Raw genomic sequence first — 27,172 nt, 5'->3', positions numbered from 1 at the left:
TTATGTATGAGTAAAACTGCAGCAATTTAATAGCAAATAATGTAGATAATTATTCTACTAGTGTGTCCTAATACAAGGAGACCTACTTTTGGCTTTTGTGTGTCAGCACACAATTCTCCTACCTCATGGAAGGAAAAGAGACACATTATGGTTGCTATAAATCCACTGGAAAAGCTGAGTACATGTACATGGCCCTTGTTATTTGTGAGGTAATGTAGATCAAAACTTCTCAAGGACTTAGGCTCGAAATCTCTTGGTTACAACCCTGTTTTCTATGACAACCAAGCTGCTTTGGCCACAACTACCAATCATGTGCAACATGAAAAACCAAGCATACGGAGATAAAATGCCACTTCATCAGAGAAACAGCTCAAGAAGGAGCCGTCTCTCCCAAAGACGTGTCTTCCTCTGATCAACAAGCAGATATTTTCACTAGAATCCTTCGTGCTCATCGGCTTGAGCTTATTCTACCCAAGTTGGAAGTTAGGTTTGCAACCCATTCTTAGCTTGAGAGGGAGTGAAGAGAATGTAGCAATGAGATGAAGTCTAGTCCTGTCCATTTTCATTCAACAAACATCATCATCAAGCCCAATATCTATTCTCTTATTTTTGAGTATTTTGCTCTAGATTTTCTCTCATCTAGGATGATTGTATATATATAGCTAACCTATGATGAATTATATTGTCCTTTTCGTGCTGTTATTTTGGCGTTACCTAAGTTGATTCAAGAATCACACCTGACAGCCTCCTATAAGCATCCATCTTCCATATATTTGTTGTAATATGTATTGCTTGAGCAACAATGGTGAGGTTATGTTGGGGACAAGGAGGCCATGTGTTAATTTAGGTGAAAATGGTTTCTGTGGTCATTGTGTATTCACAGTAAAGCATAAATACATCTTAATCATTGTTAGGTTGTAAGCCCATGTACATTAGTATCATTAAATACAACCATACATATATATGTCCCAATACCCCCCCCCCCCCCTCAAGTTGGAGCGTGAAGATTACAAACGCCCAACTTGCTTAACAAGAGTAGAAATTGCCGTTTGCCAAGGGCCTTAGTGAAAATATCCGCAAGTTGCCACGGGTCACAACATGACGAGTAGTGACGATGCCATCACGAATAGCATCACGCACATAATGGCAATCGACCTCTATGTGCTTGGTGCGCTCATGAAATACCGGATTCTGCGCAATGTGAAGCGCATACATGCTTTCATAATAGAGAGACATGCACGTGGCTGATGAACGCCCAAGCTCTTGAGTAGAGTTGTTCATTGACTCACCACTTAAGCTCAGAGGTGACATCAGCCATCGATCAATATTCCGCTTCGGCAAGGAGCGGGAGACAATATGCTGTTTCTTGGTCTTCCAAGAGATAGGAGAATAACCAAGAAAGACAATCGAGCCAGTAAGAGAACGATGAGTCAAAGAATAACTCGCCCAATCAGAATCACACCAACCAAAGAGAGACATATCACACTGGCTTACCCTGACCGGAGGATCCTTTGAGATATCGAACCACCCGAAGAGCAGCATCCCAATGCTCTTGGCGTGGTGCCTGCATAAACTGTGCAAGAATATGAACACAATAAGCCAAATATGGCCGAGCAAAGGAGAGATAAATAAGACGGCCCACAAGGTGACGATAGGATTCAGGATCAGACAACAGAGAGTCAATAGCAAGAGCCAGAGTATGATTCTGCTCAAGGGGAAAAGATGCGGGTTTAGCACCCAATGGACTAGTCTCAGAGATAATATCCAAGGTGTACTTACGCTGACACAAAAACAAACCCTCGGGGGCGCGAGTAACCTCAATCCCAAGAAAATACTTGAGCAGGCCAAGGTCCTTCATATGAAAACAATCACCCAAATACTGCTTGAAGAAAGAGATAGCGGAAGAGTCGTTGCCAGAAATGATCAAATCAACAACATAAACAAGAACAAATAGCTGAACCTCGTCACGACTGAGGGTGAAGAGAGAGTAATCAGAGTAGCATTGGACAAAACCATAACGCAGTAAAGAAGCAGCTAGCTTGGCAAATCAACACCGGGGGGCTGACGAAGACCGTATAAAGATTTCTTCAACCGACAAACCACCCCTGGGGTAGAAGAAGTGAAGCAAGGAGGAGGACGCATATACACCTCCTCAGCCAAATCAGCATGAAAAGGCATTATGCACGCCCATCTGATGCAGTTCCTAATTCTTTGCAGCAGCGACAGCAAGAAAAACACGAGCTGTCACCATTTTGGCGACAGGAGCAAAAGTCTCATTGTAATCTATTCCTTCAATCTGATCATTACCAAACACCACCAAACGAGCCTTAAGCCGTTCAACCGAGCCATCAGAATGATATTTCACCTTATAAAACCACTTACAACCGAGAGCTTTATGACTAGGTGGAAGAGCAGTCATCTCCGAAGTCGCATTATCCTCCAAGGCACTAATCTCCTTTTGCATAGCCTCACACGAACCTGGGTCCCGCATAGCCTCATGAAAAGAGCGTGGCTCAACACCAGATGTAACCGCTGTAAGAAAAAGACGGTGTCGCACAGAAAATTTATCACAATTCACAAAGTGTGCTAAAGGATAAGGAGTACATGAGGAATCCGATGGAGAAAGTGGGGGCGTGGATGGACTTATCACTAGTAGAATAAATGCTTATTGCTGCGGTCATTAAGTGACCTATTGCGGCGGTTTTGGCCGCGCAGCAATTAAGGGGGCAACAATATGTAATTAATATATTACTGCGGTTTTAAACCGCAGCAATATTTGAACATATTGTTGCGGTTTATAGGTAAAACCGCAGCAATATGTAACATTTTTAATATTAAAAAATGTCGGTCTATTGCTGCGGTTTCTTCTCAAAACCGCAACAATAGATAAAGGGCCAGTAATTTTTTTTTTGTTTCTCTAGACGTTAATTTTTGATGTTTATAACACAATTATAATATAAATAAAGTTACCCCAATCTACTATTATAGATCTGAGAAAAACAAACTAAAAAATTTAAAAACTGAAATGAAAAGGCTAAGAAACAAATTAAAATTAAAAATTAAGAAACTAAAAAAATTAAGAAACTTAAATATAAACTGGAAATAAAATACACAAATTAAAAAATAACAAAAAATCAGAAACCCTAACATTATATTGATTCTTAACCAACAAAAATAAAAAGATTCAAAAAAAAAAAACTAAGATGAACAATACAGAGTTCATCATCCAAAATTAACTATAAAATTTAACCAAAAAAAAAAAATAATAAAGAAAACAAACCATCACCAGATTGAAAATCAACAAAATTAACAACGCTTCTCAAAAAAATCGCAATTCAGATCAACACTTGAGCAAAAACAAAAACTCAAGCGAAATTCAGCAACCAAAAAAAAAAAAACAAAAAAAAAAAAAAAGAAAATAAAACAAATCTGGATGGCCGGCCACCATCCGCACGTCGTCCTTGTTGCCCACAAACAACCTAGAGTTCGTACGCGTCCAGATATGAACTCGTTGCTCCTCCAGTTTGAACAAATAGCTGCGAAGAACACGAAGTTCGAACGGCGAGTGCGAAGAACGCGAATTTCGAACGAATCGCTACGAAGAACGCAAAGTTCAAACGAATCGCTGGGAACATAATCGTCCAGATCTGAAGTTCGAAGATGAACCGGTGCGGTCGACCGGCAGATGAGGGGAGAGATGATTGAGAGGATAAGACGAACAAGAACGACAATTTTGATGATTGAGAGGAACGGTAGACCCGCGGGATGATTGAGAGGAGAAGAGGGTTTTGAGGAAGAGAGAAGATGAGGGGAGGAGAGGAAGAGGCGTGAACTGGACAGGAAGAGGAGAGAGATGAGTGAAAAAATCCTAGATGGACTTTTATATTAATTTAAAAGTCTATTGTTGGGGTTTATGGTAGGAACTGCAACAATATGTCCGAATAATTTTTTTTATATTATTTTAATATATTACTGCGGTTTTTGTCAAAAACCGCAGCAATAAATTTGGTCAAATGGTCAAAAAATTTCCTCTGAAATCATATTGCTGCGGTTTTCGGCAAAACCGCAGCAATATGGTTATTTTATATTTTTCTTTTTCTTTTTACGTGATATATTGTTGCGTATGGGTAAAACCGCAATGATATCACCGCAGCAATAAACGTTTATTCTACTAGTGTATTTTCCATATTGTGTTGGTGACAAAATCACGGAGCAAAACTGAGGGGCAATTATCACGTAACCCCCGCCCAAGAGCATGAGGATCGACTAGGGGAGCCACATTGGGCTAATCCGAAACGGGAGAGAGAGAGCTAGAAGTGGGCTGGCCCACAGAGGTGGACACGCTAGCAGACTGGGCCTAGGTATTAGGGGGTTCGGTAGCAGGAGAAGTAGAGGACAGGGAGTTGGGCTCGATGGGGTGATCCAACACAGGCCCAGGAACCTCCTCAGCAGCTGAGACCGAGGGGGGGACCTGATCACACGGCCCACCAACGAGGTCATCCTCCAAAATAGCCCCTTGGGCTAACGTAATATGGCCATCATAAAAAAAATCAGTGGCAGGAGGGGGAAGATCACACAAGTCAAATGGAAATTCATTTTCATGGAAATTAACATCCCGGGAGACAAAGAAAGTACCGGTTTCAACATCATACAATTTCCAACTCTTTTTACCATTCGGATAACCCACAAACACGCAACGACGACTCCTAGGAGCAAATTTATCACCTTTCGCCCTTTGATTGTGAGCAAAACAGAGACACCCAAACACACGTAACTCATCAAAAGAAGGACGTAGACCCCATGAGAGCCTCATAAGGAGTAATACCATGTAACACACTCGAGGGAGTGCGGTTAATCAAATAAACAACAGCAAGAAACATTCACCCCAAAGAGCAACAGGAAGATGAGCCTGAAACATCAATGCCCTGCTAACATTCAAAATATGACGATGTTTTCTCTCAACTCTCCCATTTTATTGTGGGGTGCTAACACACAAGGTTTGGAACAAAATACTATAGGTATTCAAAAAAGTAGATAAGCAGTTAAATTCAATTCCATTATCAGCCCAAACAATTTTCACATGAGTATCAAAATTGACGAGCAACCATGGCAAAGAAAGACATAAACGGACTCTCAACCTCTTTCTTATTGTGTAACAAATACACCCAAACCGCACGCGAATAATCATCAACCAAAGTGAGAAAATAAACAGCATCACACGAAGAGGGAGTACTATAGGGCCCCCACAAATCACAATGTATAAGCTCAAAAATGCCAGAGGCTTTATTATCACGGGTGGGAAAACAATCTCTAGTCTGTTTAGCATGAGGACAAACAATACAAGCTTTATTTAACTGTTTCCTACTAGAACAAGATTTAATAGCAGGAACTAACTTGACAACGCGATCCGCAGGATGACCCAGACGCCGATGCCACAATTCGAACTCAGATAAACCAGGAACCGTCACCGCTTGCATAGTAGGAATGCTACGATAAAAAAAGTCCAACACGACGCTCACCGGCTCCAATAAGGGTCCCCGAGAGACGATCCTGTATAGCACACAAAGAATTAGTGAATTGAACATGACAATTAGATTCATCAATCACTTGCGACACCGAAATTAAATTGCAATTAAGTTGTGGCACATATAAAACATGATGAAAATGAGGCCATGAGTAAGAGTCACACACCCTTCCATAGTAGTAAAGGCACGAGTGCCATCCAGCAAGCCAACCGGGCATTCAACAATAGGACTAACATGAGTAAGGGCATGTTCTCTTCGGCATAAAACAACTAATCTGAACTGAAATGAATAGTGATATGTGAGAGTAAAAGTATTGTCAATAGCTGAACTGAACTGAACTGATCTGAACTGAATTATTGAACTGAACTGAACTGAAAATAAGCTAGGGAGAACAGGCCCTAAGACAAGTAAAATCACTAGTGTCAAGTATCCATTGACTAGAGAGGTACGTACCCGTCATCCGATCACCCTTAGTAGTTTCATTATTAATCAAGTGCATTAAAGTTTGAACCTAGACTGGACTTAAATCCACAAGGGGAACATCAACAGAGGGTGGGGCAGCCACGGTAATGTCTGTGGCAGGCACAACCACGTGAGCTGTGACGGCGTTGCCGCGACTGCGAGTAGGGGGAGCAGTTTGGGCAGATGTGGACGACGGAGCAGCGTAGAGTGACTGGGCAGACCCCCAGCACTGCCTCCGAATTTTTCTTCCCACCATGCTGGCTTGCCGTGAAGCTTGAAGCAGGTGGCGACCTCGTGACCGGTGCGTTTACAATGAGAGCAGGCCAGTTTGGCACGAGCAGTCCGATCCAAACGTGGTTTGCCACGATCGGCCTAAACCACGAATGTGTTAACTTCTTCTTTGACAGCCTTTCCACGAGCGATGTCCCGCGAACGTTCTTCCTGAATAAGAGTTTGATATAGGCGATCTAAATCCGTCGGAGGAGACTGAGACAGCACATTAGTTCGCATAGTAGCATACAAATCATCATCTAAACCAATAACTGAGGAATTTTTTCCTCCTCCCGATCCGCGGCAAATTTGCCAGCGACATCACAGGTGCAAAGTTTCCACTCACACAACTATGAAGAGGTTTGAGACGAGTAAGTTCGTCGTCCAACCCCATTAATTTGTTAAAATAATCCTCAACGGACATAGCTCGCTGTTGTTTACAGTCAACAATGGCTGCCCGTAATTGTTGAAGTCGCGGTCCATTGGCTACACAAAACCGCTTGTCCAAGGAATCCCAAAGCCGCTTCGCATCATCATGAAATGGAATAGACGCAGTAATTTTAGTGTCCATACTACGTAAGATCCAAGACACCAACATGGATTGAACAGTTTCCCAATCAAGAAGCTTCTTCTTCTCCGTAGGTTTGGTGATAGTACGTCTAAGAAAACAAATTTTCGACGAGCTTTGAGCGATAAACTAATGGAACGCCCCCAAGCGATGTAGCTGTCACCAATAAGGACATGAGTGATCAAGTTTCCGGGTTGATCACCCCAACTGAGGTAAAAAGGAGAAGCAGGATCAATTTTCTCGTCTTCCATGACAGCAAACACCAGTACAGAATTATTGATTTGCGTCGGACTTAGGACCACCATTTGCGTCGGACATTAGTCTGACGTCACAGGTCTCAACGCAAATTTGGTAGAGACGATTTGCGTCGGGTTGGGACACCACACAAATCTGAAGCTATTTGCGTCGGACCCGTAACGATGTGCGACGCACATGACTCCATAGGCGGATAGCCCAACATGCAGGAGCTTCATTTGCATCACACATTATACAATGTGCGACGCGCATTGATCTTGAATGAGTAATTTGCGTCGCACATGGTTAAGGGTGCGACACAAATTGCTTTTTAACAAAAAAAATAAGTCCACCATTCCAAAAGTTGAAACAGATAAAAAAAATCTACCATAATCGTTTTCTACAATCGTTCTGTTAATTGAAACCATGAAAAAAATTATAAACTGATAAACAATCTAAACTTATAAAAAAGAAATTAAACAAAGTAGAATTACATTACGCAAATGAAATACTTATACAAATTATACAAAATACGCACAAATTTTGTGTTTCAAAAAGGAAAGTTCACCATCAAGCAACCATAAAAAACCAGTAACCGCTGGAAAGTTCACACAAATTCTAGATCTGACACATAATATAAAAATAAGCAAATCAACAAAATGAAAAAAAGTTCAAGTACATAGTTACAAAAATTATTAAAAACAAAATGCTTCATCTTCATTTCCAGTTGGCTACCGTCTTCGAGGACGCCGGCAAGAAAACTTGGAACAAAATTAAATTCCGCCGGCGAGAGAACTACCCAGATCCCTTAGATTTTTCTCTCTCTCGCTGGTAATCCATCAACAACATTCCGCACCGAGAGCTCGCAACAATGAAAAACATCAAAAATGGAGGAGAGAGAAAATGGCGTAGATAAGGAATGATTTAACCTCTAACCTCTCTTCGCTTCGTCCGAAACTCGAAGAATTCATCCATGGCGGTGTTCGTTGTTCTAGAACGTTGTTCCACTAGTGGAAAAATAAGGAAGGGCTGCGCTAAAAAAGGCTTTTAGGGCTGCGCTTTTTGACAGCAGCCCTTCACTTTTTAAGTAGGGCTGCGCTTTTCAAACACAGCCCTTCACAACGAAGTGGTCGTGGTCGTGGTGGTGGAGCAGTGGTGGTGGGCAGCAGTGATGGTGGTGGTGCACTCGTCGCGCAAATTTCTCGCTCGTATTTCTCTAAAGGAGGGATAGAGGGAAATAGAATTGCTCTTGGGATACTGTACATGCGCGCACTAATTCAATCAAAAAAAAAAAAATTAATGAAGGGCTGCGCTTGTAAAAAAAAGCGCATCCCTACATAACAGAGGGGCTGCGCTTTTTTTATAAGCGCAACCCTACTAAGTCAGAAAGGCTGCGCTTTTTTTACAAGCGCAGCCTTTCACTTAGTAGGGCTGCGCTTGTAATAAAAGTGCAGCCCTTCTGAATGTAAGAAGGGCCGCGCTTTTTCTACAAGCGTAGCCCTAATAAGTGAAGGGCTGCCCTTTTCTTCAAAAACGCAGCCATTCTGTTATGTAGGGCTGCGCTTTTTTTAAAAATGCAACCCTACAATAAAGAAGGGCTGCGTTTTGAAGAAAGCACAGCCCTTCCTGCGCAGCCTTCCTTTTTTCCCCCTAGTGTTCGTTGTTCGCCTTAGATGAATGAAGATAGGAAGCGGCGCGACGGTTAAGAGTGGGAGAAGGAGAAAGAGAGATGGTGAGAGAGATAGAGAGGGTTTGAGGGTGAGAGGGAGAGAGACACAGTGAGAGAGGTTTGAGGGTGAGAGAGACGCAGTGAGAGAGGGTTTGAGCGGCGCGGTGCTTTTAGGGATTGAGGGTTTAAGGATGAGAGAGAATATAAAAGGCGCTAGGGGTTTAAAAAGGTGAGTTGGGCTTTTGGGCTGATCTGCATCGGATGGGCCAAAGGGTCCGACGCAAATTAGCCTTTTGCAATGCACATTAGTTAAATGCGACGTAGATATGGATTCAATTTTGTCACTTCGATGCAGCGATGTGCGTCGGATGGACCTCAGCGTCCGATGCACATGAGCTATATGCGTCGCACATCATTAAGGTACGACGCATATAGCTCGTATTTGGTGCTTATGCAATGATGTTTAGCGTCGCACTCTTCATAGCATGCGATGCAAATTATGTTTTTGCGTCGTTTTGCCTTTCATGCGATGCAAATGGGGCAACACAAATCGTCCTTTTTCTACTAGTGAAAATCCAGGCGAGTGGTGCGTTGGTGGTCGGCGAGGAAACAAAAACCGGCAGGTTGAAGGCAGGGAGGCTAGAAGGAAAAAGGCTCTGGTACCATGTTAATTTAGGTTAAAATGTTTTCCTTGGTCATTGTGTATTCACAGTAAAGCATAAATACATCCTAATCATTGTTAGGCCGTAAGCCCATGTATACTAGTATCATTAAATACAACCATACATATATATGGCCCAATACCATGGCTCCTGCGAGTCCCAAAATAGATTTGAAGAAAATAGATGGCAATAAATGGTTATGTTTTTTTATTGGTAAATTGCCCCCCCCTCCACAACCATGTTTAGAATTCTTTGCTAAACTGTTCCTCGCAACCAAGGCTGGCTTCGCTCCTTAGCAGGACAGAATGAATGAAATTAACAATCACATTCTGGGTTAATGAGATCTCTTGAACATTATTCTACTATTTTATTGTCTTTACTAATGCTACTCGATCGTTGCATTTGCACCTTTCTCTTCATGCCCATATCTCAGTTTTTGCATGTACTACATATACCATATTTCCAATTCTTAGTGTGCATGTACTCAATGTGATAGGTGCTCCAGAACATTGCGAGTAACAGTAATGGAGGAACATTCACATTTGTTGATACTGAAGAAACAGAAACAAGCAAGAACTTTATCCAAACAGTTTCTAATGTTGTTGCTGGGCAAATGGACAGATTAGTAGTAGCTGAAGACTTGCATTTGACCATCACTAACATTGAATCCACAATTAAGAAGGCGTCTGCGGGAAACTTTCCACAGTGCTGGGATGAGTCTTCAGTAACTATTACATTTGGCGCTCTCCACTGTAAAGAAAAATTCAGTGTTTCAGTAGATCTCCTTCTTGATGAGGTTTCGAAGTCACGCGGTACTGATGTTGTCGAATTTTCCTACTGCTATCACGATAGGTACGTGACAAACTTTTTTCCATATCCATTCTTAATTTTTTGTGAAATTTTATATATGTTCCCGTTACGAAACGGTTGCGGACTTGAGAGTTGTCCGTCAGTAATTGAGGGCTATCCAGGAGTGGTGAACTGTACAAGAACAAACGTGAGCTACCCTCGGGGTGGTTGTGAGGAAACTCCCTCTTACACTCAAGTCAGCTAATGTCCAATAAGGATTAGAGAGATAAAGTTTAGAGAGAGATAACTATTTTTAGTATGAGAGAGAATGTACCTGCAAAAATAGTACCATTAGGCTATTTATAGATGTACTATTCATCTGACAGGAGAGGTAATCCTTTGACACGTGTATGACTGTGATGAATCTGTCAGAGGGAAGATTCCCTATCTTGTCCTTTTCGGTGGCCGCGACGGCGGTCCCGGTCTCATATTAAGGGACACTTATTTCCTTCTTGTGAGTATGCGTCCTAAGACATTTCCTGTCGAACTTGTTGCTGCGTCCGACAACAGACTTGGGTAGTTCCCATACAATATCCTTTCTGAAGTATGTTTCTTTTGTTTCCTACTTTCTATTTTCTTATTCGTTTCAAAATAGTTGACATAATTTGACTTTTTCACTATTCATATCCCCTTCATTGATTATGTTTTGTGATTTCTACGTAGGAAATAAAAGTATAATCGTCTAAGATATTGTCGAATTCGTCTCGAGACCTACATTCGAAATACCAACTTTTTATAATATGTACTTAGGACCTTTTCTTTTAGACATAATTTCAGTTTAGTCAAACAAATTTAGTTTAGTTAAATTAAAATTTTTCAGTTAAACTAAGTACAGTAGAATTAATTAAATTAAATTCAGCAAGTCAGTTCTGTTTAGTACACTTGTTTAACTTAAATTTGATTCACTTTTATTTATTATTATTATTATTATTATTTTAAAATTTCCCAAAATAGAATAACAGTAATACTAATAGTAAAAATGGTGCCCAAACTTGCCTGCCCGAACCCACTCTCTGCCCGCCAGGCAGCTTGCTCTCACATAGTCTTCTTCGCTTCTTCTTCCCTACTTCAACTTCTCCAATACAACAATCTCCCAACAGGAGATCAGTTTAAGCACCCAAAATCCATCATCATCATCTCCCCATCATAGCCTAAATCCTGCTTCCTTCACCAAGAAAACTACACCACTTTCTCTCAACCAAGAAAACAAATTACACTACCACTCAACTAATGTAGCATAACCATATCTCCCCTAAACCAAGAAGGTGAGCCACGTTCTCTCCAACCAAGGAATCACATTGAGGTCTCATCCAACTCCGACAACACAATCACCACCAAGCCAAAAAATTAAAGCTTCTCCTTGTTTTTGGAGCAAAGTCTTATTCTCCCACGCTCCACTTAGGATTTATAACACGTTTGTGTGTCGCCTTCACCTTGTGCGTTTTCGATCAAATTGCCAACGGGACACCGCTTTTCACACCATAGTTCTCATTTCTTAGCCACTATTGATCAATTTCCGACCAAAGACAACTTCCATGAAGCTCCCCCTCCCTCGGGTCCCTTTCTTGTGCACCCTGTGATGTAAAGTGTTCTACTTTTTATCTCTCGAGCTATTACTATAGCTCCTTTGACAATCTTTCAGGAACCACACTTTTATTGTCTTAGGTGATTTATATTTTAGGAAAAATATAGTCATATGTGATCTTGTTAGATTCGCCACAATGTATTGTTTTTAATACCAACTTTTTATAATTTCTACTTATTGATAAATAAAGATATTAAACTTTGAAACTACACATTGACAAGTGTGAAAACATGAAATGGTGCAGCAATTTTTAAATGGATGAAGTATATATTTCTAAGCATAAATTATCACACTACTGATTGTTACCAATAAAAGTTTATCCTTTTAATAGTAAGTCTCTCTCTAGGAAAACTAGGGTTTGAGCGACAGTGTTGGTTCTCCAATCATTTGTCTCGTTTCTTGAGCCTTTAATCCCTCTTGGGATCCTCATTAGCTGTTATGGCTGATGAAATTACAAATAAGTGTGCAAATCTACAAATTACATCCGATGAAAGTTCAGTTATTTCTTTCGAAGAGGCTCCAGATGAAAGCGATGAATCGGGTATTGCCTTATCATTAGTAGGCAAGGTATTAACAATTCGCCCCTATAATTTCGAGGCGATGAAGAAGACTTTAAACCAGATATGGTCGATCTCCAAAAGTGCCCTATTCAGGACCATAGAAAACGGTTTGTTCGTGGTTCAGTTCGCAAACCCTAGGGATAAGACGAAAGTAATGGCTGGGAGGCCATGGAGTTTCGACCAGAATCTCGTATTATTCAACGAGATTGAGGGTAATGCGCAGCCTTCAAATATTGCCCTATCTCATAGCCCTTTTTGGCTTAGACTATACAACCTGCCTATGGATAGTCGAACCGAAAATCGTATAAGGATGATTGGGAGCGGTGTAGGGACGGTGCTAGAAGTTGATTTTGATGGAATAGTATGGGATAAATCTGCTCGTGTGAAGGTCCTCGTGGATGTGTCTAAGCCTTTGAGACGTATACAACAGATTAGAAGCAAGGGGGGTGATGTTGCCATAGTCGAGGTAAAGTATGAGCGGCTTCCAAATTTTTGTTATGTGTGTGGTATATTGGGCCATATTGAGCGTGATTGTCTTCGGGTCCCTGAGGAAGACAGAACAGAAGAGAGGATGTGGCTGAGAGCCTCGCCTCGGCGTGGGCGTATTAAAATGATGGAGGAGGCAAAGGAGTTTCGTAGCTGTGCTTGCACTCTAAATTTTTCTCCTTCACCTGCTGCTGTGGAGGAGGTAGTAGCCATGAGTTCTCCTATTGTAAATCATCAAGCAACTTTCACGGTGGATAGGGAGAAGACGTTGATGCATGAACCGACCACTGTGCATGAGGGTGATAATTCGCAACATGAGCACGCTTCCGCATGTTGTGAGTCAACCCCTCTTAATGGGTCAGTAAGTATTCCTATCCCCCTATTGTTTGATAAAGGCTCTGTTTCCCCCAAAAAAGGCCGAAAACCAAAAGTGCAACCACGTAAGAAAAATCATGTTCCAAAACTCCCTGTGTTGGTTGAAAACTGCTGTTTGAATGTTGATATTAATAATAACTCAGGCCTAAAACGAAAACAATCTGATGATATGATACTTGATGACTATGTGGATATGACTTTGGGACAAAAGAAAAGAAAAATTGATGATGGATTGATTAATGGCAGTAGCTTGGTGACTGTCGAGGCGGAGGTTGGCGAGGTCCAACCCCGCCCGACATTATGAATCTCTTGTGCTGGAACTGCAGGGGCTTGGGCAACCCCTTGTCAGTTCGTAAACTCTGTCGATGGAGTACGGTGTCACAGTTTAGCCTTGCTTTTGTTTCTGAAACTATGATACAGGGTTTGGTTGCGGAGAATATAAAAAGTAGATTGGGTTATGATTGTGCTTTTGGTGTCGATAGTGTTGGTAGGTCTGGTGGTCTTTGCATTTACTGGAAGTCGGCTATGCTTGATTTCAGTTTGGTTTCTTTCTCTAATAATCATATTTGTGGAGATGTGGTCGTTGCGAATGGTGTTAAGTGGCGTTTTGTGGGCATATATGGGTGGCCGGAGGCAGGGAATAAATATAAAACTTGGGATTTACTGAGATCTCTTGGAGACTATGAGGGGCCTGTCCTTTTTGGGGGTGATTTTAATGAAGTATTGAGTATGTCTGAAGTTGAGGGGGGTCGTGTTTCGGATCGTCGGGCCATGCACGATTTCAGAGAGGTTGTAGATGAGCTTCATCTTCGGGATTTGGGTTTCTCTGGCTTATGGTACACATGGGAGAGGGGTAAGAATCCCACGACTCGGATTCGTGAACGATTGGATCGGTTCCTAGCCTCCCCACAATGGTTTGATTGCTTTCCACAGGTGCATGTTGAGCATATGGTTCGCTATAAGTCGGACCACACTCCAATAATGGTCCAACTTTTAGGTTGCAAGCGACGAAGAAAACAGAGGAAGAAGAAAAGATTTCGGTTCGAAACTGCATGGTTGTTGGAGGACTCTTGTGAGCCTTTGGTTCGAACTGCATGGGATCACTCTTCGGGTCTCCCTTTTGAGGCTCGAATTGTTGCTGTAGCGCAGGACCTTGTTGTGTGGAGCAAGGATACTCTAAATCATTTGGGCCGTGAAATTTGTTTGGTGGAGGAAGAGATAAAACGGCTGCAGCACTCTTCTATTGCTGCGAACCAAGAGCATCTTATGGAGTGCCACAGTAAGCTGGATGATTTGCTTGAAAAGCAAGAGGCATATTGGTATTTGAGATCGCGTGTTGCAGAGATAAAGGATGGCGATAAAAATACCAAGTACTTTCATCATAAAGCTAGTCAACGTAAGCGGAGAAATTATATAAATGGGTTGTTTGATGAAGGGGGCGTTTGGCGAGATGATGATGAGGACATTGAGCGTGTGGTCGAGGCATACTATAAAAATTTGTTCACTTCGAGTCTACCGTCTGATGAGGCCCTATCTGCTGTTTTGGATGCTGTTGTCCCTATTATTTCTGAGGAGATGAATGTGGTGCTTTGTAGGCGTGTCGTGAAGGAGGAGGTGTGGGAGGCTCTTCGTCAGATGCACCCCAGTAAAGCCCCGGGCCCTGATGGGATGCACGCTGTATTTTATCAGCGTTTCTGGCACATTGTTGGTGATGACGTCACCTCTGTTGTTGCAGGTATTATTCATGGTACCAGACCCCCTGATGCTTTAAATAACACAAATATTGCCCTTATTCCGAAGGTGAAGTCTCCAACTCTTGTTTCTGAGTTCAGACCAATAAGTTTGTGTAACGTTATTTTTAAACTTGTTACGAAAGTTCTAGCTAACAGGTTGAAAACAATTTTGCCTGGCGTTGTTTCTGAAAACCAGAGCGCTTTTGTTCCTGGTAGGCTCATTACTGATAATGCTTTAATTGCCCTTGAATTATTTCACTCTATGAAGTATCACTGTAAGGGGAATAGAGGTTTTGTTGCAATGAAGCTTGACATGAGTAAAGCGTATGACAGGGTTGAGTGGAGTTTTCTCCGGAGTTTGTTGGATAAAATGGGGTTTGCTGATTCCTGGGTCAAATGTGTGATGAATTGTGTGTCTTCGGTGATATACTCTTTTGTGGTGAATGGTGATGTGTGTGGCTCTGTTATTCCCTCACGGGGTCTTAGACAGGGTGATCCTATATCACCATATTTGTTTATTCTTGTTGCAGATGCTTTTTCAGCACTTGTTCGAAAGGCAGTTGCAGATAAGTCTATTCATGGCATGAAAGCGAGTCGAAGTGGCCCGGAAATTTCGCATCTTCTTTTTGCTGATGACAATTTGCTCTTTGCGCGTGCTTGCAGACAGGAATGCTCAGTTATAGTTGATATTCTCAACAAATACGAAGCAGCATCTGGTCAAAACATTAATATTGAAAAGTCGGAAGTTTCGTTCAGCAAAGGTGTTAGTTCTGTTCAGAAAAAGGAGTTGGTGGAGTTTCTAGCTATGCGACAGGTTGACAGGCATTCCAAGTATCTGGGTATCCCTACTCTTGCAGGTCGATCTAAACAATATCTTTTTTCAGGAATTATGGATAGAGTGTGGAAGAAGTTGCAGGGTTGGAAGGAAAAGTTGCTTTCTCAGGCTGGTAAAGAAGTACTTTTGAAGGTTGTGATTCAGGCTATTCCCACTTATGTGATGGGTGTCTATATGTTTCTCGTGGCTATCCTAAAGTCTATTCATTCGGCAATGGCAAAGTTTTGGTGGGGTTCAAAAGGTGATAGGAGGCCGATGTATTGGAAGAGTTGGGAGTCGATGTGCAACCCAAAGTGTTTAGGAGGAATGGGATTTAGAGACCTTTCAGTTTTTAATGAGGCCCTTCTTGGTCGACAGGCTTGGCGTTTGATTCAATGTGAGGATTCTCTTCTTAGTAAGGTATTGAAAGCCAAGTATTACCCTAGTTCGAGCTTTCTTGATGCCTCGTTGGGTCCGGTAGGAAGCTATTCATGGAGGAGCATATGGGGTTCGAAGTCTTTAGTGAAGGAAGGGATTCTCTGGCGCGTGGGAAACGGAGCTACCATTAATATCTGGGACGATCCTTGGGTGCTTAATGGGGAGAGCCGTTTTATTTCAAGCGGACGAGTTGAGCGACTAAATTAAAGTATGTCTGTGATTTGATTGATTTTGGGTCGATGGAGTGGGATGCTAATGTTGTAAATGAGCATTTTAATGAGCAAGATATTCAAGCTATATTGGCGTTACCGTTAAGTGAACGCCTCCCTCATGATCGTGTTGCTTGGGCGTTCACAAAAGATGGTCGATACTCAGTGAAGACGGCCTATATGGTAGGCAAATCTGGAAATCTCGACCTTTTTCACCGCGCTTGGGTCACAATCTGGGGTTTGCAAGTATCCCCAAAGGTGCGACATTTTTTGTGGAAAATTTTCTCTAACTCTTTGCCGGTTCGTGCCATTTTAAAGCATAGACATATTACCTCAGATGACACTTGCCCTTTGTGTTTAGAGGGGCCCGAAACTATATCACATGCGTTGCTTCACTGTTCGAAGGTGAGAGAAGTTTGGGAGATGGCTGGGCTCACGAGCAAACTACCGAATGGGGATGGGGCGAGCTGGCTGGATTCGTGGGATGAGTGGCAAGAGGTGGAGAAGGATTCGCTGGTGGCATTGAGTTATGTCGCATATTATGTGTGGCATAGGCGAAACAAGGTGGTCTTTGAAGATTGGTGTCGGCCAAATGAACAAGTGGAAGCCCTTGCTATGCGAGCTGTAGCCGACTACAACGAGTACTCACAGCACATTTATGGTAGCGTGGCTGGGCAGAATGCGAGGAGCTCGAAAGTGTGGCAGCCCCCTCCAGCCGGGTGTGTCAAATTGAATGCGGATGCCTCAATTGGTGATGATGGGTGGGTGGGCATGGGTGTTGTTGCTCGTAATGAGGTAGGTGAAGTTTTATTTGCGGCTTCTCGAAGGGTGAAGGCATGGTGGCCGGTTGAAGTGGCGGAAGGGAAAGCTCTTTGTCTTGCAATTAAGCTAGCTCGGAGTCATGACTTGCAGAATGTCATTTTTGAGACAGATTGTCTTACTATCACAAACAGGTTGTCTAGAGGTGCACTCTTTTTTTCTGATTTAGATGTCGTGCTTGAGGATGCTCTTTTCTTTAGTAGGGATTTTGTTTCTGTTAAGTGGTCTCATGTGCTAAGGGATGGTAATTTTGTGGCCCATCACCTAGCTAGATTTATTCCCTTTGGTGTTGAACAAAGATGGGAACATCATTGTCCTGCGGAGGTGACCCCTTATTTACTTATGGACACTATGTCCATTGATTAATATAATGCACCTATTGTTTTCCCCTCAAAAAAAAAAAAAAGTTTATCCTTTTAATCATCTTAATCAATGCAATATGGTGCTGAAAAAAAGAAAGAACAAAATATAATATTATTTTTGGGCATAACTATTTGAACTACTTTCTGCATTACAAATTAGTAGTAACACTTTTTATTATAGGAAGTTTTAAATTAGATGTTACACTTTCATTTTGTGTAATAATTTCTCTCTATCTCTCTCCTATCACATGTGACCATTTTGTTTTCTTTCTCTATATCTCTCTCCTCTTCAAAAAATTGTCTAGGAGTCCGTCATTTTGAAGAGATCACAACTTATTTGGAATGGAGGAAGTATCAAATTTAATATTTCATCTGTTCTGTTTTAAATGAAATGTTTGTTTTTTCACGCAACCCAAATGAGCTTCTTTAATCTTAATATCTTTAGGGCCTTTTCTCTTCGGCATAAAACAGCTGGACTGAATTGAACTGAACTGATCTGAATTGAACTGAATTGAACTGAACTGAACTGAATTGAACTGAACTGAAATGAATAGTGATATGTGAGAGTAAAAGTATTGTCAAGAGCTGAACTGAACTGAACTGAAAATAACCTGGGGAGAACAGGCCCTTAGTTGTGCACACATGAAAAATATAAAAAGTTATAATGTGATTGTATGTATCGAGACGAATTTAACAAGATCTCACTTGACTATGTTTTGCTTTATATAATAGCGATAAATTGGAGTCAAGATTGATCAATGAATAGTATCATTTCACCCAATTTTTCATTTAAAACAGAACAAATGAAGTATATACTTAGGAAATTTATGTACACGCCAACCCAATTATAAATAAAAATATTTTGTCCATGAGTTGATACATTTACCTAATTAGAAAAAAGTATTAGCAATAATTAACGTAAATTAAGAAGGAAGACAATAAGAAATAATACCCCCTCTTTTCAATAATATAATGCTTGTTTCATTATTGGTGGGTCAAAATTTTAAATTTTTTGATCAAATATTCTAATATATATATATATATATATATATATATATATATATATTATATTTATATATATATATATATATATATATATATATATATATATATATATATATATATATATATATATATATTATATATATATATGGTGGGTTCCGCTCAAAACAGCTCTTAATATGAAAACTGAAAACAAGGGTAACTTTTAACCCCTTTAGGGTAACTTTTAACACTTTTAGGGTAACTTTTGCAAGTTTTAGGATAACTTTATTATATTAAGGGTAGTTCCATATATTTCAAGGATAAATTTATTTATTATAAGAGTAATAATTACCAGTTTTAGGATAACTTTTACTATTTTTAGGGTAACTTTTAGCAATTTTAGGGTAATTTTATATATATTTGAAGGATAACTTTTAGCACTTTTAGGGTAACTTTATATGCTATAAGAGTACCTTCTTCCACTTCTATGGTAACTATAAAAAAATATCAAAACAACAATAACTCGATTTATCAACACTTGCAATAACATTCAACGAATTTCACAACAACAAATGCTTGATAAAGAAAAAGCAAATTAACTATCAATAAAAATACAAGCAACTAATTTGGCATCACCTGAACTGTTCCCATAAATTCTTCGGAACGAAATTAAGCACTGTATATTTCTTGTTCGATATGCGATTGTCACAAAAAAGTTCACGCATGGTTTCATCATCATTGATATAAACATATCTCTTCATTTTTGTCAACGGGGGTTCAGTAAATTCAACTGAATCCCAAAATCTGCTACAAATAATTCAAATAAATACATTAATTATGAATTCTTACTCAACAATTGTAGAATCTTAAAAATTATAGTGAAATTAGTACTAAACAAACCTCCAAATTTATGGAAGATCCAAGTTGGTGTCAGTCGAAAAAATCTTCAATTTCTTTCATTCTGTCAAACCAACTCAAGAAAAGCTACTCGAATAAAGGGCAGAATTAAGACAGATTAAAATAAAGATATTAAGCATAACATATACTTTTTTTTGTTGCATTTGGATTGAGTTATTCATGGGAAAAAAAATGAAGAAAACAATCTTTTTTTTAACTTACTCACTCAATCAAAAAACCTTCTACCCTTCATTGAGAATAGAAGAAATTCCACTTTTATACAATATCTTAATGGAATCTTCATATCTGTTTTTTTTATTTATCAGAATTCATTTACAAAAATTAATATTAAAAAATCACTCAAAACGTTTTGTTAGTTTTTTACATTAGCGAATTAATATATCTCAAAATAACTATTTTAAGTGTAATTATAACTATAGTACGAATGAAGTACATAATAGAATAACAAGTTTTGAAATTAACGCGCATCATGTGCATATAAGACTAGTATATTATATATAAACATACTTATATCTGATCTTGTTAGATTCACTTCAATGTGTAGTTATATAATATCAACTTTTTATATTTTTTTCTTAATAAGAAATTGAAGATGTCGAAGGTTAAAGGTTCACTAAAAAAAAACATTACAACGCGTCTTGCTTGTGGCCGGCCACACGTGAAATTACAGGGGTGGCCGACCACACGTAAGACGCGCTATCAGCCTGCTGTCAGCTTATTTTCAGATGGTCATATCTCACTCGTTTCTCATCGGAATCGAGCTTTTGACCAGGCGTTGGAAAGCTATTGAGCCAAATTTTCATCTCCAACTTGAATATTCCAAAAATATTAAGTTTTGTGTGAGATATGACCTTTTGAAGTTGATCCTTATGCACAAACACTTATAAACAAATGAAGTTACTCTTATTAACACATGGAGTTACTCTTATGACCAAATGGAGTTACTTGTTTGAGTATGTGGTTACTCTGAACAATAAAAGGGTGTCACTTCTATAAAAAATATGGTTAATCTTATAAACAAATGCGGTTACTTTTGTAAACCTTTGGGGTTACTCATATGATTAAACGAAGTTACTCGTATGATTTATTGAAGTTACTTGTATAAATAAATGAGGTTACTAGTATGAATGAATTGGGTTACTCATAAGATTAAATGAGGTTATTCATAGATTAAATGACATTACTAGTATGAATTAATTGGGCTACTCATATGATAAAAATGGAGTTACTCATATAATAAAATGGGGTTACTTTTGTGAACCACTTGTGAGTCTAATTCACTATCAGTATACAAGGAGCAATCTCAAAAAAAAAAATAAACAACAAATCAAATAAAGTGATAAAGAGACACTAAGTAATTGTACATAGAACCTCAAGATATGGGAAAAAAATGAACTATGCACTAGGATTAATAATGTTCAATAATGGTGCTATAAGGAGCATATATTTCTAGGGTTTTGGATCGCAAACTTGTTCTTCATTTGATCAATTTTTAAATCACTTTTACTACTATCTTTAAATGATGTGAACATGAAAAACGCTAAAGAGCTCCTAGCTAGGGTGTGTTTGGATAGAGAAAAAGGAAGGAAAAGAAAGTAAGGGTAGAGAAGAGTATAGGAGAGAATGGAAGGGGAAGGAAGAGTGATGTATGAGTTTCCCTTTCAAATCTTTCCGTTATTGGAGAGATTTGCTTTTGACAAAATATGAAGGAAATCATCGCTCCGATTTCCTCCCCTTCCTTTCCCTTCATTTTTTTTTTTGGTGAAAATTTCCCTTCATTTCCTACAATCCAAACAAGTTGCTAAAGTTGATATGGTTGTTATGTTGGTTTAATTGTCAAATGTTTGTGATGCATAATTATGAGTTTGTGGGATCAAATCTCACTAAAATTAGATTTATGATGGATACTCTTTACCCTTTTCTAATACTCCCAAGCGTCTTCGCCAGTGTAGTTGAACTGTTAACCCATGTGAGTTTTAGGTTTTGATATAAAACTTCTACTTGCAAATCTAAGAAGTATATATTTATGTTTTACTCCTTTTCTATTACTTGTTATATTATCTTTTTCTCGATTTTCAAAACACGTCTACAAACGTTAATATCTTGAGCTACATATAAGAAAACATTAAAAAAAAAATTATATAACAAGAGCTATATAACTACTCCCTCCGTCCCAAAATATAGTTCCCATTTCCATATTTAGTTCCACATTTTTCCATAATTTGTCTAGAAAAATCGTGTCCCATCATTTATTTGCTTCTTGAATTTTGTTTTTTTGCTTTGTTTATTCAACCAAAATGTTACAATTAATGCTCTTTCACCAATTATCTCCATTCTCTCTCCTAAAATCTTTTCCCATACAACATTATTTAAATAAACAAAAAATCTTTACTTTCCCAACTTGCATAAATTACCGTGAAAAAAGGGAAATGGGAACTATATTTTGGGACGGAGGGAGTATGTTGTTTTTCCTATGTATACAAAACTAAAGAGAGTCAAAATCTTCATGTGATCGAATAGTCTCCATAAGAGAATGTAACCATTAAAAAAAAAGGAGGGATTAATGACCTACTGATCTAATATCTGCGCATGGCTGGATCGGAGTACAGGGTACGTAAAGAAACCTTTGAAGCCCTTCCTGTAATAGTAACCGTGTCTCGTCGTGCATCAAGGGATAAAGAAGTTCAACAAACTACTGATCAGACAAAAGAGGCAATTGACTCTGATGACACGAAAAGGTTTGAGAAGGCTTATAACTTTTTACGAGCTAACCAAACTAATGTTGAATCCGATGATCTTGATCAGCTAAACCTGATGATTGCGCTACTTGAGCTTCCTCTTGAAGAACGGCGTTCTGTTACCAATGATATTATGAACAGGCTACGAGTGATTGCCAATACCTCTATGGACAAATAACAAAGCAATTTGAAAGAAAAGAGAAGATATTTATCCCAACTTGCAGTTGCTGATTGTCAACAGAAACGTTATAAAATAGCCATTCAGTTTCCAAAGCTATCAAGACTACCTAGTGAATGGAAGTCGTTGAGGTTTAAGGAAACATGTTTCAGTGCAATATTTAGTTCTTACTTTATATTTTCTATATCAATATTATTGTTAAAACGTGTGAGCACTTATTAGTTATTATAGATTATCATATGTCGGTTTACATCACAAGCTGACATCATTATGCCTTTGACATGCCAATTTTCTATCTCTTTCGTCTTTCGATACGATTCCGCTAACGGACGCCCCGACGCTAGATAAGAAATATATTGCTTTACTTAATTTCTCATATTTATACAAAATAATAGAATAATATAAAATTTCAATGCAAAACATCAATGTTTTTCAATAGGAAAGGGAAAAACATTTAATTCCAATGCAAAGCATTTAAAAATTGCATTGAAATTATACATTATTATATTATTTTATATAAATATGAGTAATTAAGTAGAATAATATATATTTCTTATCTAGCGTCACCGGGACGTCCATTAACTTTTTCCTTTTTGGTAAGTATATTAAAGCTCAACACTTAATTTTTTTTTATCCATGTCGTATGTTGTGAATTGTGATATTGTAATTTAAAGATACATGCGGTTCGGACGGCTTCTCCATACCTTAAAAAAAATAAATTAAAGATACATGAAAGAGATTTGAGCTCATGACCCATTATTAGAAAGTTGTAACTCTACTATCTTACTGTATCCCTTTTCTGTTATCAAATTCCAGATTAGTCAGTTTCTCTTAATAATATATGTTAGGTGTCCAAATATAAGTCCAATTCCAATTAAGTTGATCGTGCACTCTTTACCACACAATCAAACTCAAAAAGATATAAGCTAAAGTTGGGCCTAAATGATAAAGTCCCAAGCTTGTCAAGTGCAAATTCCCACTATAAATACTCCATTGGCATCAAGATTAATAGAAATTGACAATTGGAATGGCGAGGAAGAAACTGATTTCAAGGTTGTGCCGTGCGTGGTGGGAGGCCATTGACTTGAAAGCAATTACGGCCGACAACGGTGGTAATCGACACTGACCGAAAAGCTCCCCAAGGTTAACACAACAACCTAAATTGTCACCACTGACAGAGTAGGCTATGCAGATTAGCACGTACCCAGGAAGAAAGGAATAAAGAGAAGAAGAGAAAAGAATGAGTTTTTGTGTGTGTTTAATTGTTAAGGGACGCACTGATTTTATAGGAAGAAATCAGACAAAAAATGAAAGAGAGAAATCCGGGGCGGATATCAAGGGATTGCCATAACTACTGTAACGTTCAAAATCGTTATACACACACTCAGCCGGGGTCCAAAATAATAGTTAAGTTAAGTTTATTTCCCAAGGCCCAAGGCCATGACCAATGGCCCTGGCCCTGGCCCGGACCGAGCGGGCGGCGCACACGTGTATGTTAGCAAGCCCAAGTCCAAAGATGATAACCAACCACAAAAGCATCTCAAGTACCAACTCAATAAGAATAAGAAGGGAGAGAATATATTAACAAGGGAGTATTCCTTCTCACAAGCAATGTGGGACTTTCAAGAAAGGAGGCTTTTCACGCCTTAATTTCAATAATCCCCTACAAAGGCTCTAAAAAGAAAAAAGAAATTCCTGGGTAAGGAAAGGAAAGTACTTAAGCATCAATTTCTTTCGAATTGAATTGATACATAGTGAAATGAGGCAACAACTTACTTTCTAGTGAGCGAATTTCTCTTGAACTCACCATAGTTCCATTTTAGACCCCCATAACACACATCTACCTTAAGATTGTGCAGTCTTCGCGATACATCACAAGAGCTTTATAGACATGCATGCACATTCCTTGGATCTCATAACTGCTCTAGAAAGACAATACAGTCTTATAGATAGCGACTTAACCTTCACACTTCCGTAGGTAGTCCATCAAGTGTTTCTCAACAACACCACCCCGAAAGGGCATGGAACCATTAAGAGCAAAAACTCAACCTCACAATATACATCCATCAAGTGCGTCTCAATAGCACCACCAATAGGCTACGGATTTAAAGGCACTTCCATGTGCCATATATGGATGAGAAATGTAGTGCAAGTTAAGATTTTGATGGCTTCGTTTGACCACAAACGGGTATCCACTATAAAATTTCAACTAATGGGCTTTATCCCCATCCCCCCCCCCCCCCCCCGATGACGCTTGGACAACTCTCCTAGATAACCCCTTAGTAAAGGGATCAACAAGATTTCTTTCGGACCTCACATTGTCTAAAGAAATCACCCCATTTTTTGAGTTGTTTGACGACTCCATGTCTGATCATTATGTGTCTCTTTTTACCATTGTAGACAATGTTATTAGCAACACCAATGGTTGCTTGAGAATCACAATGAAGAGAGACAGGTGCACCCTGTCCTCCCCATAATAGATTATCAGACAACATATTTCTCAACCATTTAGCTTCTTGCCCTGCCAACTCGAGGGCAATGAACTCCATGGTGGAACGTGCTATACAAGTCTGCTTCTAAGACTTCCACGATATAGCACCACCTCCAAGGATAAACACATAACAACTAGTACAACTAATCTCATCATTACTTGAAACCCAATTTGCATCACAAAATCCTTCAAGTACAGCAGGAAATTTAGAGTAATGCAAACAAAAATCAACAGTTCCTTTTAGGTACCCGAGAAGACGATTGAGAGCATTCTAATGCTTATTACTAAGGTTATGAGTATACCGACTCAGTCTACTCACTACATAAGCTATGTCAGGTTGATTATAATTCATGAGGTACATCAAACTACCTATGACTTTCGCATATTCACTTTGAGAGACACTTTCACCTAAGCTCTTGGTCAAATGAATAATAGGGTCATAGGGCGTGCTCACTGGAGCAACATCAGAGGAGTTGAATTTTTTAAGCACCTTTTCCATATAATGAGACTACTGACTAAGGGAAATGCGACCGGAGGTTTTCTTAAGTTTTACTCTCAAATCACATAAGCTTCTCCCAAATCCTTCATCTCAAATTTTGATGACAAGAAAAGTTTAGTATCATTAACAACCTTTAAATTGCTGCCAAAAATCAGCATGTCATCCACACAAACACATATAATAACACAAATTGATCCTATATCAATTTGGAATAAACACGAGAGTTAGGGTTGTTAACAATGAAGCCATTTGACACAATATATAGTGCTGTCAAATTTTTCAGACCATTTTTTCGGTGATTGTTTGAGACCATATAAGGACTTTCTCAACTTACACACTTTATCTTCTTGACCTTATACCACAAAACCCTAAGGTTGAGACATGTAAATCTCCTCCTCTAAGTCACCATTCAGGAAAGCAATCTTAACATTCATCTGATGTATAACTAAGTCATGAATAGCAGCAAGAGCTAACATGGTCCTAATGGTGTCTATCTTAGTCACATGAGAATAAGTGTCAAAGTGATCTAGTACGTTCCTCTAACTAAAGCCCCTAATGACAAGTCTGACTTTAAACCTCTCAGTAGTCCCATCAGGTCTCAACTTCTTTTTAAAGATCCATTAAATGTAACGCCCCGAAAATCCAAAACCTTAATTACTCATGATTGACAGCGGAAATGAAACTTAAGATGTGGGTTATGGGCCCATAAATAAAATAATAGCCTTAAAATAGTCTCTAAAAATATACAAAATCTGAATTGGAGTAATAATGATTACTCATAATACATAGTATTCTAAATATCCCAAATATATGTAGAGTCACTTCAACGTAATACATAATATCACCCTTGCATATGCTTTGCCATACCTAAAACAGAAAACAAAATGTCATGAGCCGAGACTCAGTAACATACTACTCTAACAACGTAAATTCAGTTCAACTCATTTTATTTGAAAACACGGAGATTCGAATATCGCAAACATCATTTCATAAGCATATAACTTGATATTAGAAACCCAACTATTTTGAGATATTATCCTTTATAATCTTACATCATTTTTTAATGGTAACTTGGCAAGTACAATATCATAATCATTAAACCGAAAGGTGGCCACAACAAAGGTGACACTTGCGGTGCCCATAACATTAATCCGAAAGGCGGTCATAACAAAGGTGACACTTGCGGTGTCCATAACATATATCCGAAAGGCGGTCACAACAAAGGTGACACTTGCGGTGCCAATAACATATCCGAAAGGCGGTCACAACAAAGGTGACACTTGCGGTGCCCATATCCGAAAGGCGATCACAACAAAAGTGACACTTTCGGTGTCCATAAAGTACTGCTAAGAACCGTCTTTCACTTTCATTTATCATGTTTCGTCTTTTTTATATTTACGTCATAAAACATCTTTTAAGCATCATGAAAAACAGTTTATATCATAACATCATCGTAAACATCAGTTAGCAAAATATTTCATATCCCGCAATCCATAAACACATATCATCAAAACATTAAGTAAAAGCGTCATAAAACGTAGTTGGAAGGGGAGTGCGAGTGTTAGCAGTAGACGTTACCTCGAATCGTGATTATTATACTTGATAGCCGGGGGAGGCTTGTAATATCCCCTTTCCTTTCTAATCTATTCAAGAAGTAATAAATGACGACTTATTAATATTTTATTTTAAATCTTTAAGATCTATGATCCATTTCCATCATGTGCCTATGAATTATTCCCTCCAT

The 27,172-nt window shown here is 39.1% G+C and overlaps 1 protein-coding gene across 1 annotated transcript in view; it reads left to right on the top strand.

Annotated features, from left to right (window-relative positions):
* LOC125496851 (uncharacterized) overlaps positions 1-22,771 on the top strand; it is a 44,339-nt gene extending 21,568 nt beyond the window's left edge. Inside the window, exons 3-4 of the mRNA XM_048642702.2 lie at positions 9,887-10,242; positions 22,132-22,771. Of these exons, the coding sequence (XP_048498659.1) occupies positions 9,887-10,242; positions 22,132-22,438 (663 nt within the window). The 3' untranslated portion in view covers positions 22,439-22,771. The remainder of the gene's footprint in view (positions 1-9,886; positions 10,243-22,131) is intronic.
* Positions 22,772-27,172: the final 4,401 nt, after the last annotated feature.

This window comes from Beta vulgaris, chromosome 4 (assembly GCF_026745355.1).
Source record: "Beta vulgaris subsp. vulgaris cultivar EL10 chromosome 4, EL10.2, whole genome shotgun sequence".
Taxonomy (NCBI): Eukaryota; Viridiplantae; Streptophyta; class Magnoliopsida; order Caryophyllales; family Amaranthaceae; genus Beta; species Beta vulgaris.
The sequence above is the reverse complement of the archived record's forward strand: the minus strand, read 5'-3'. Positions and strand labels throughout refer to the sequence as shown.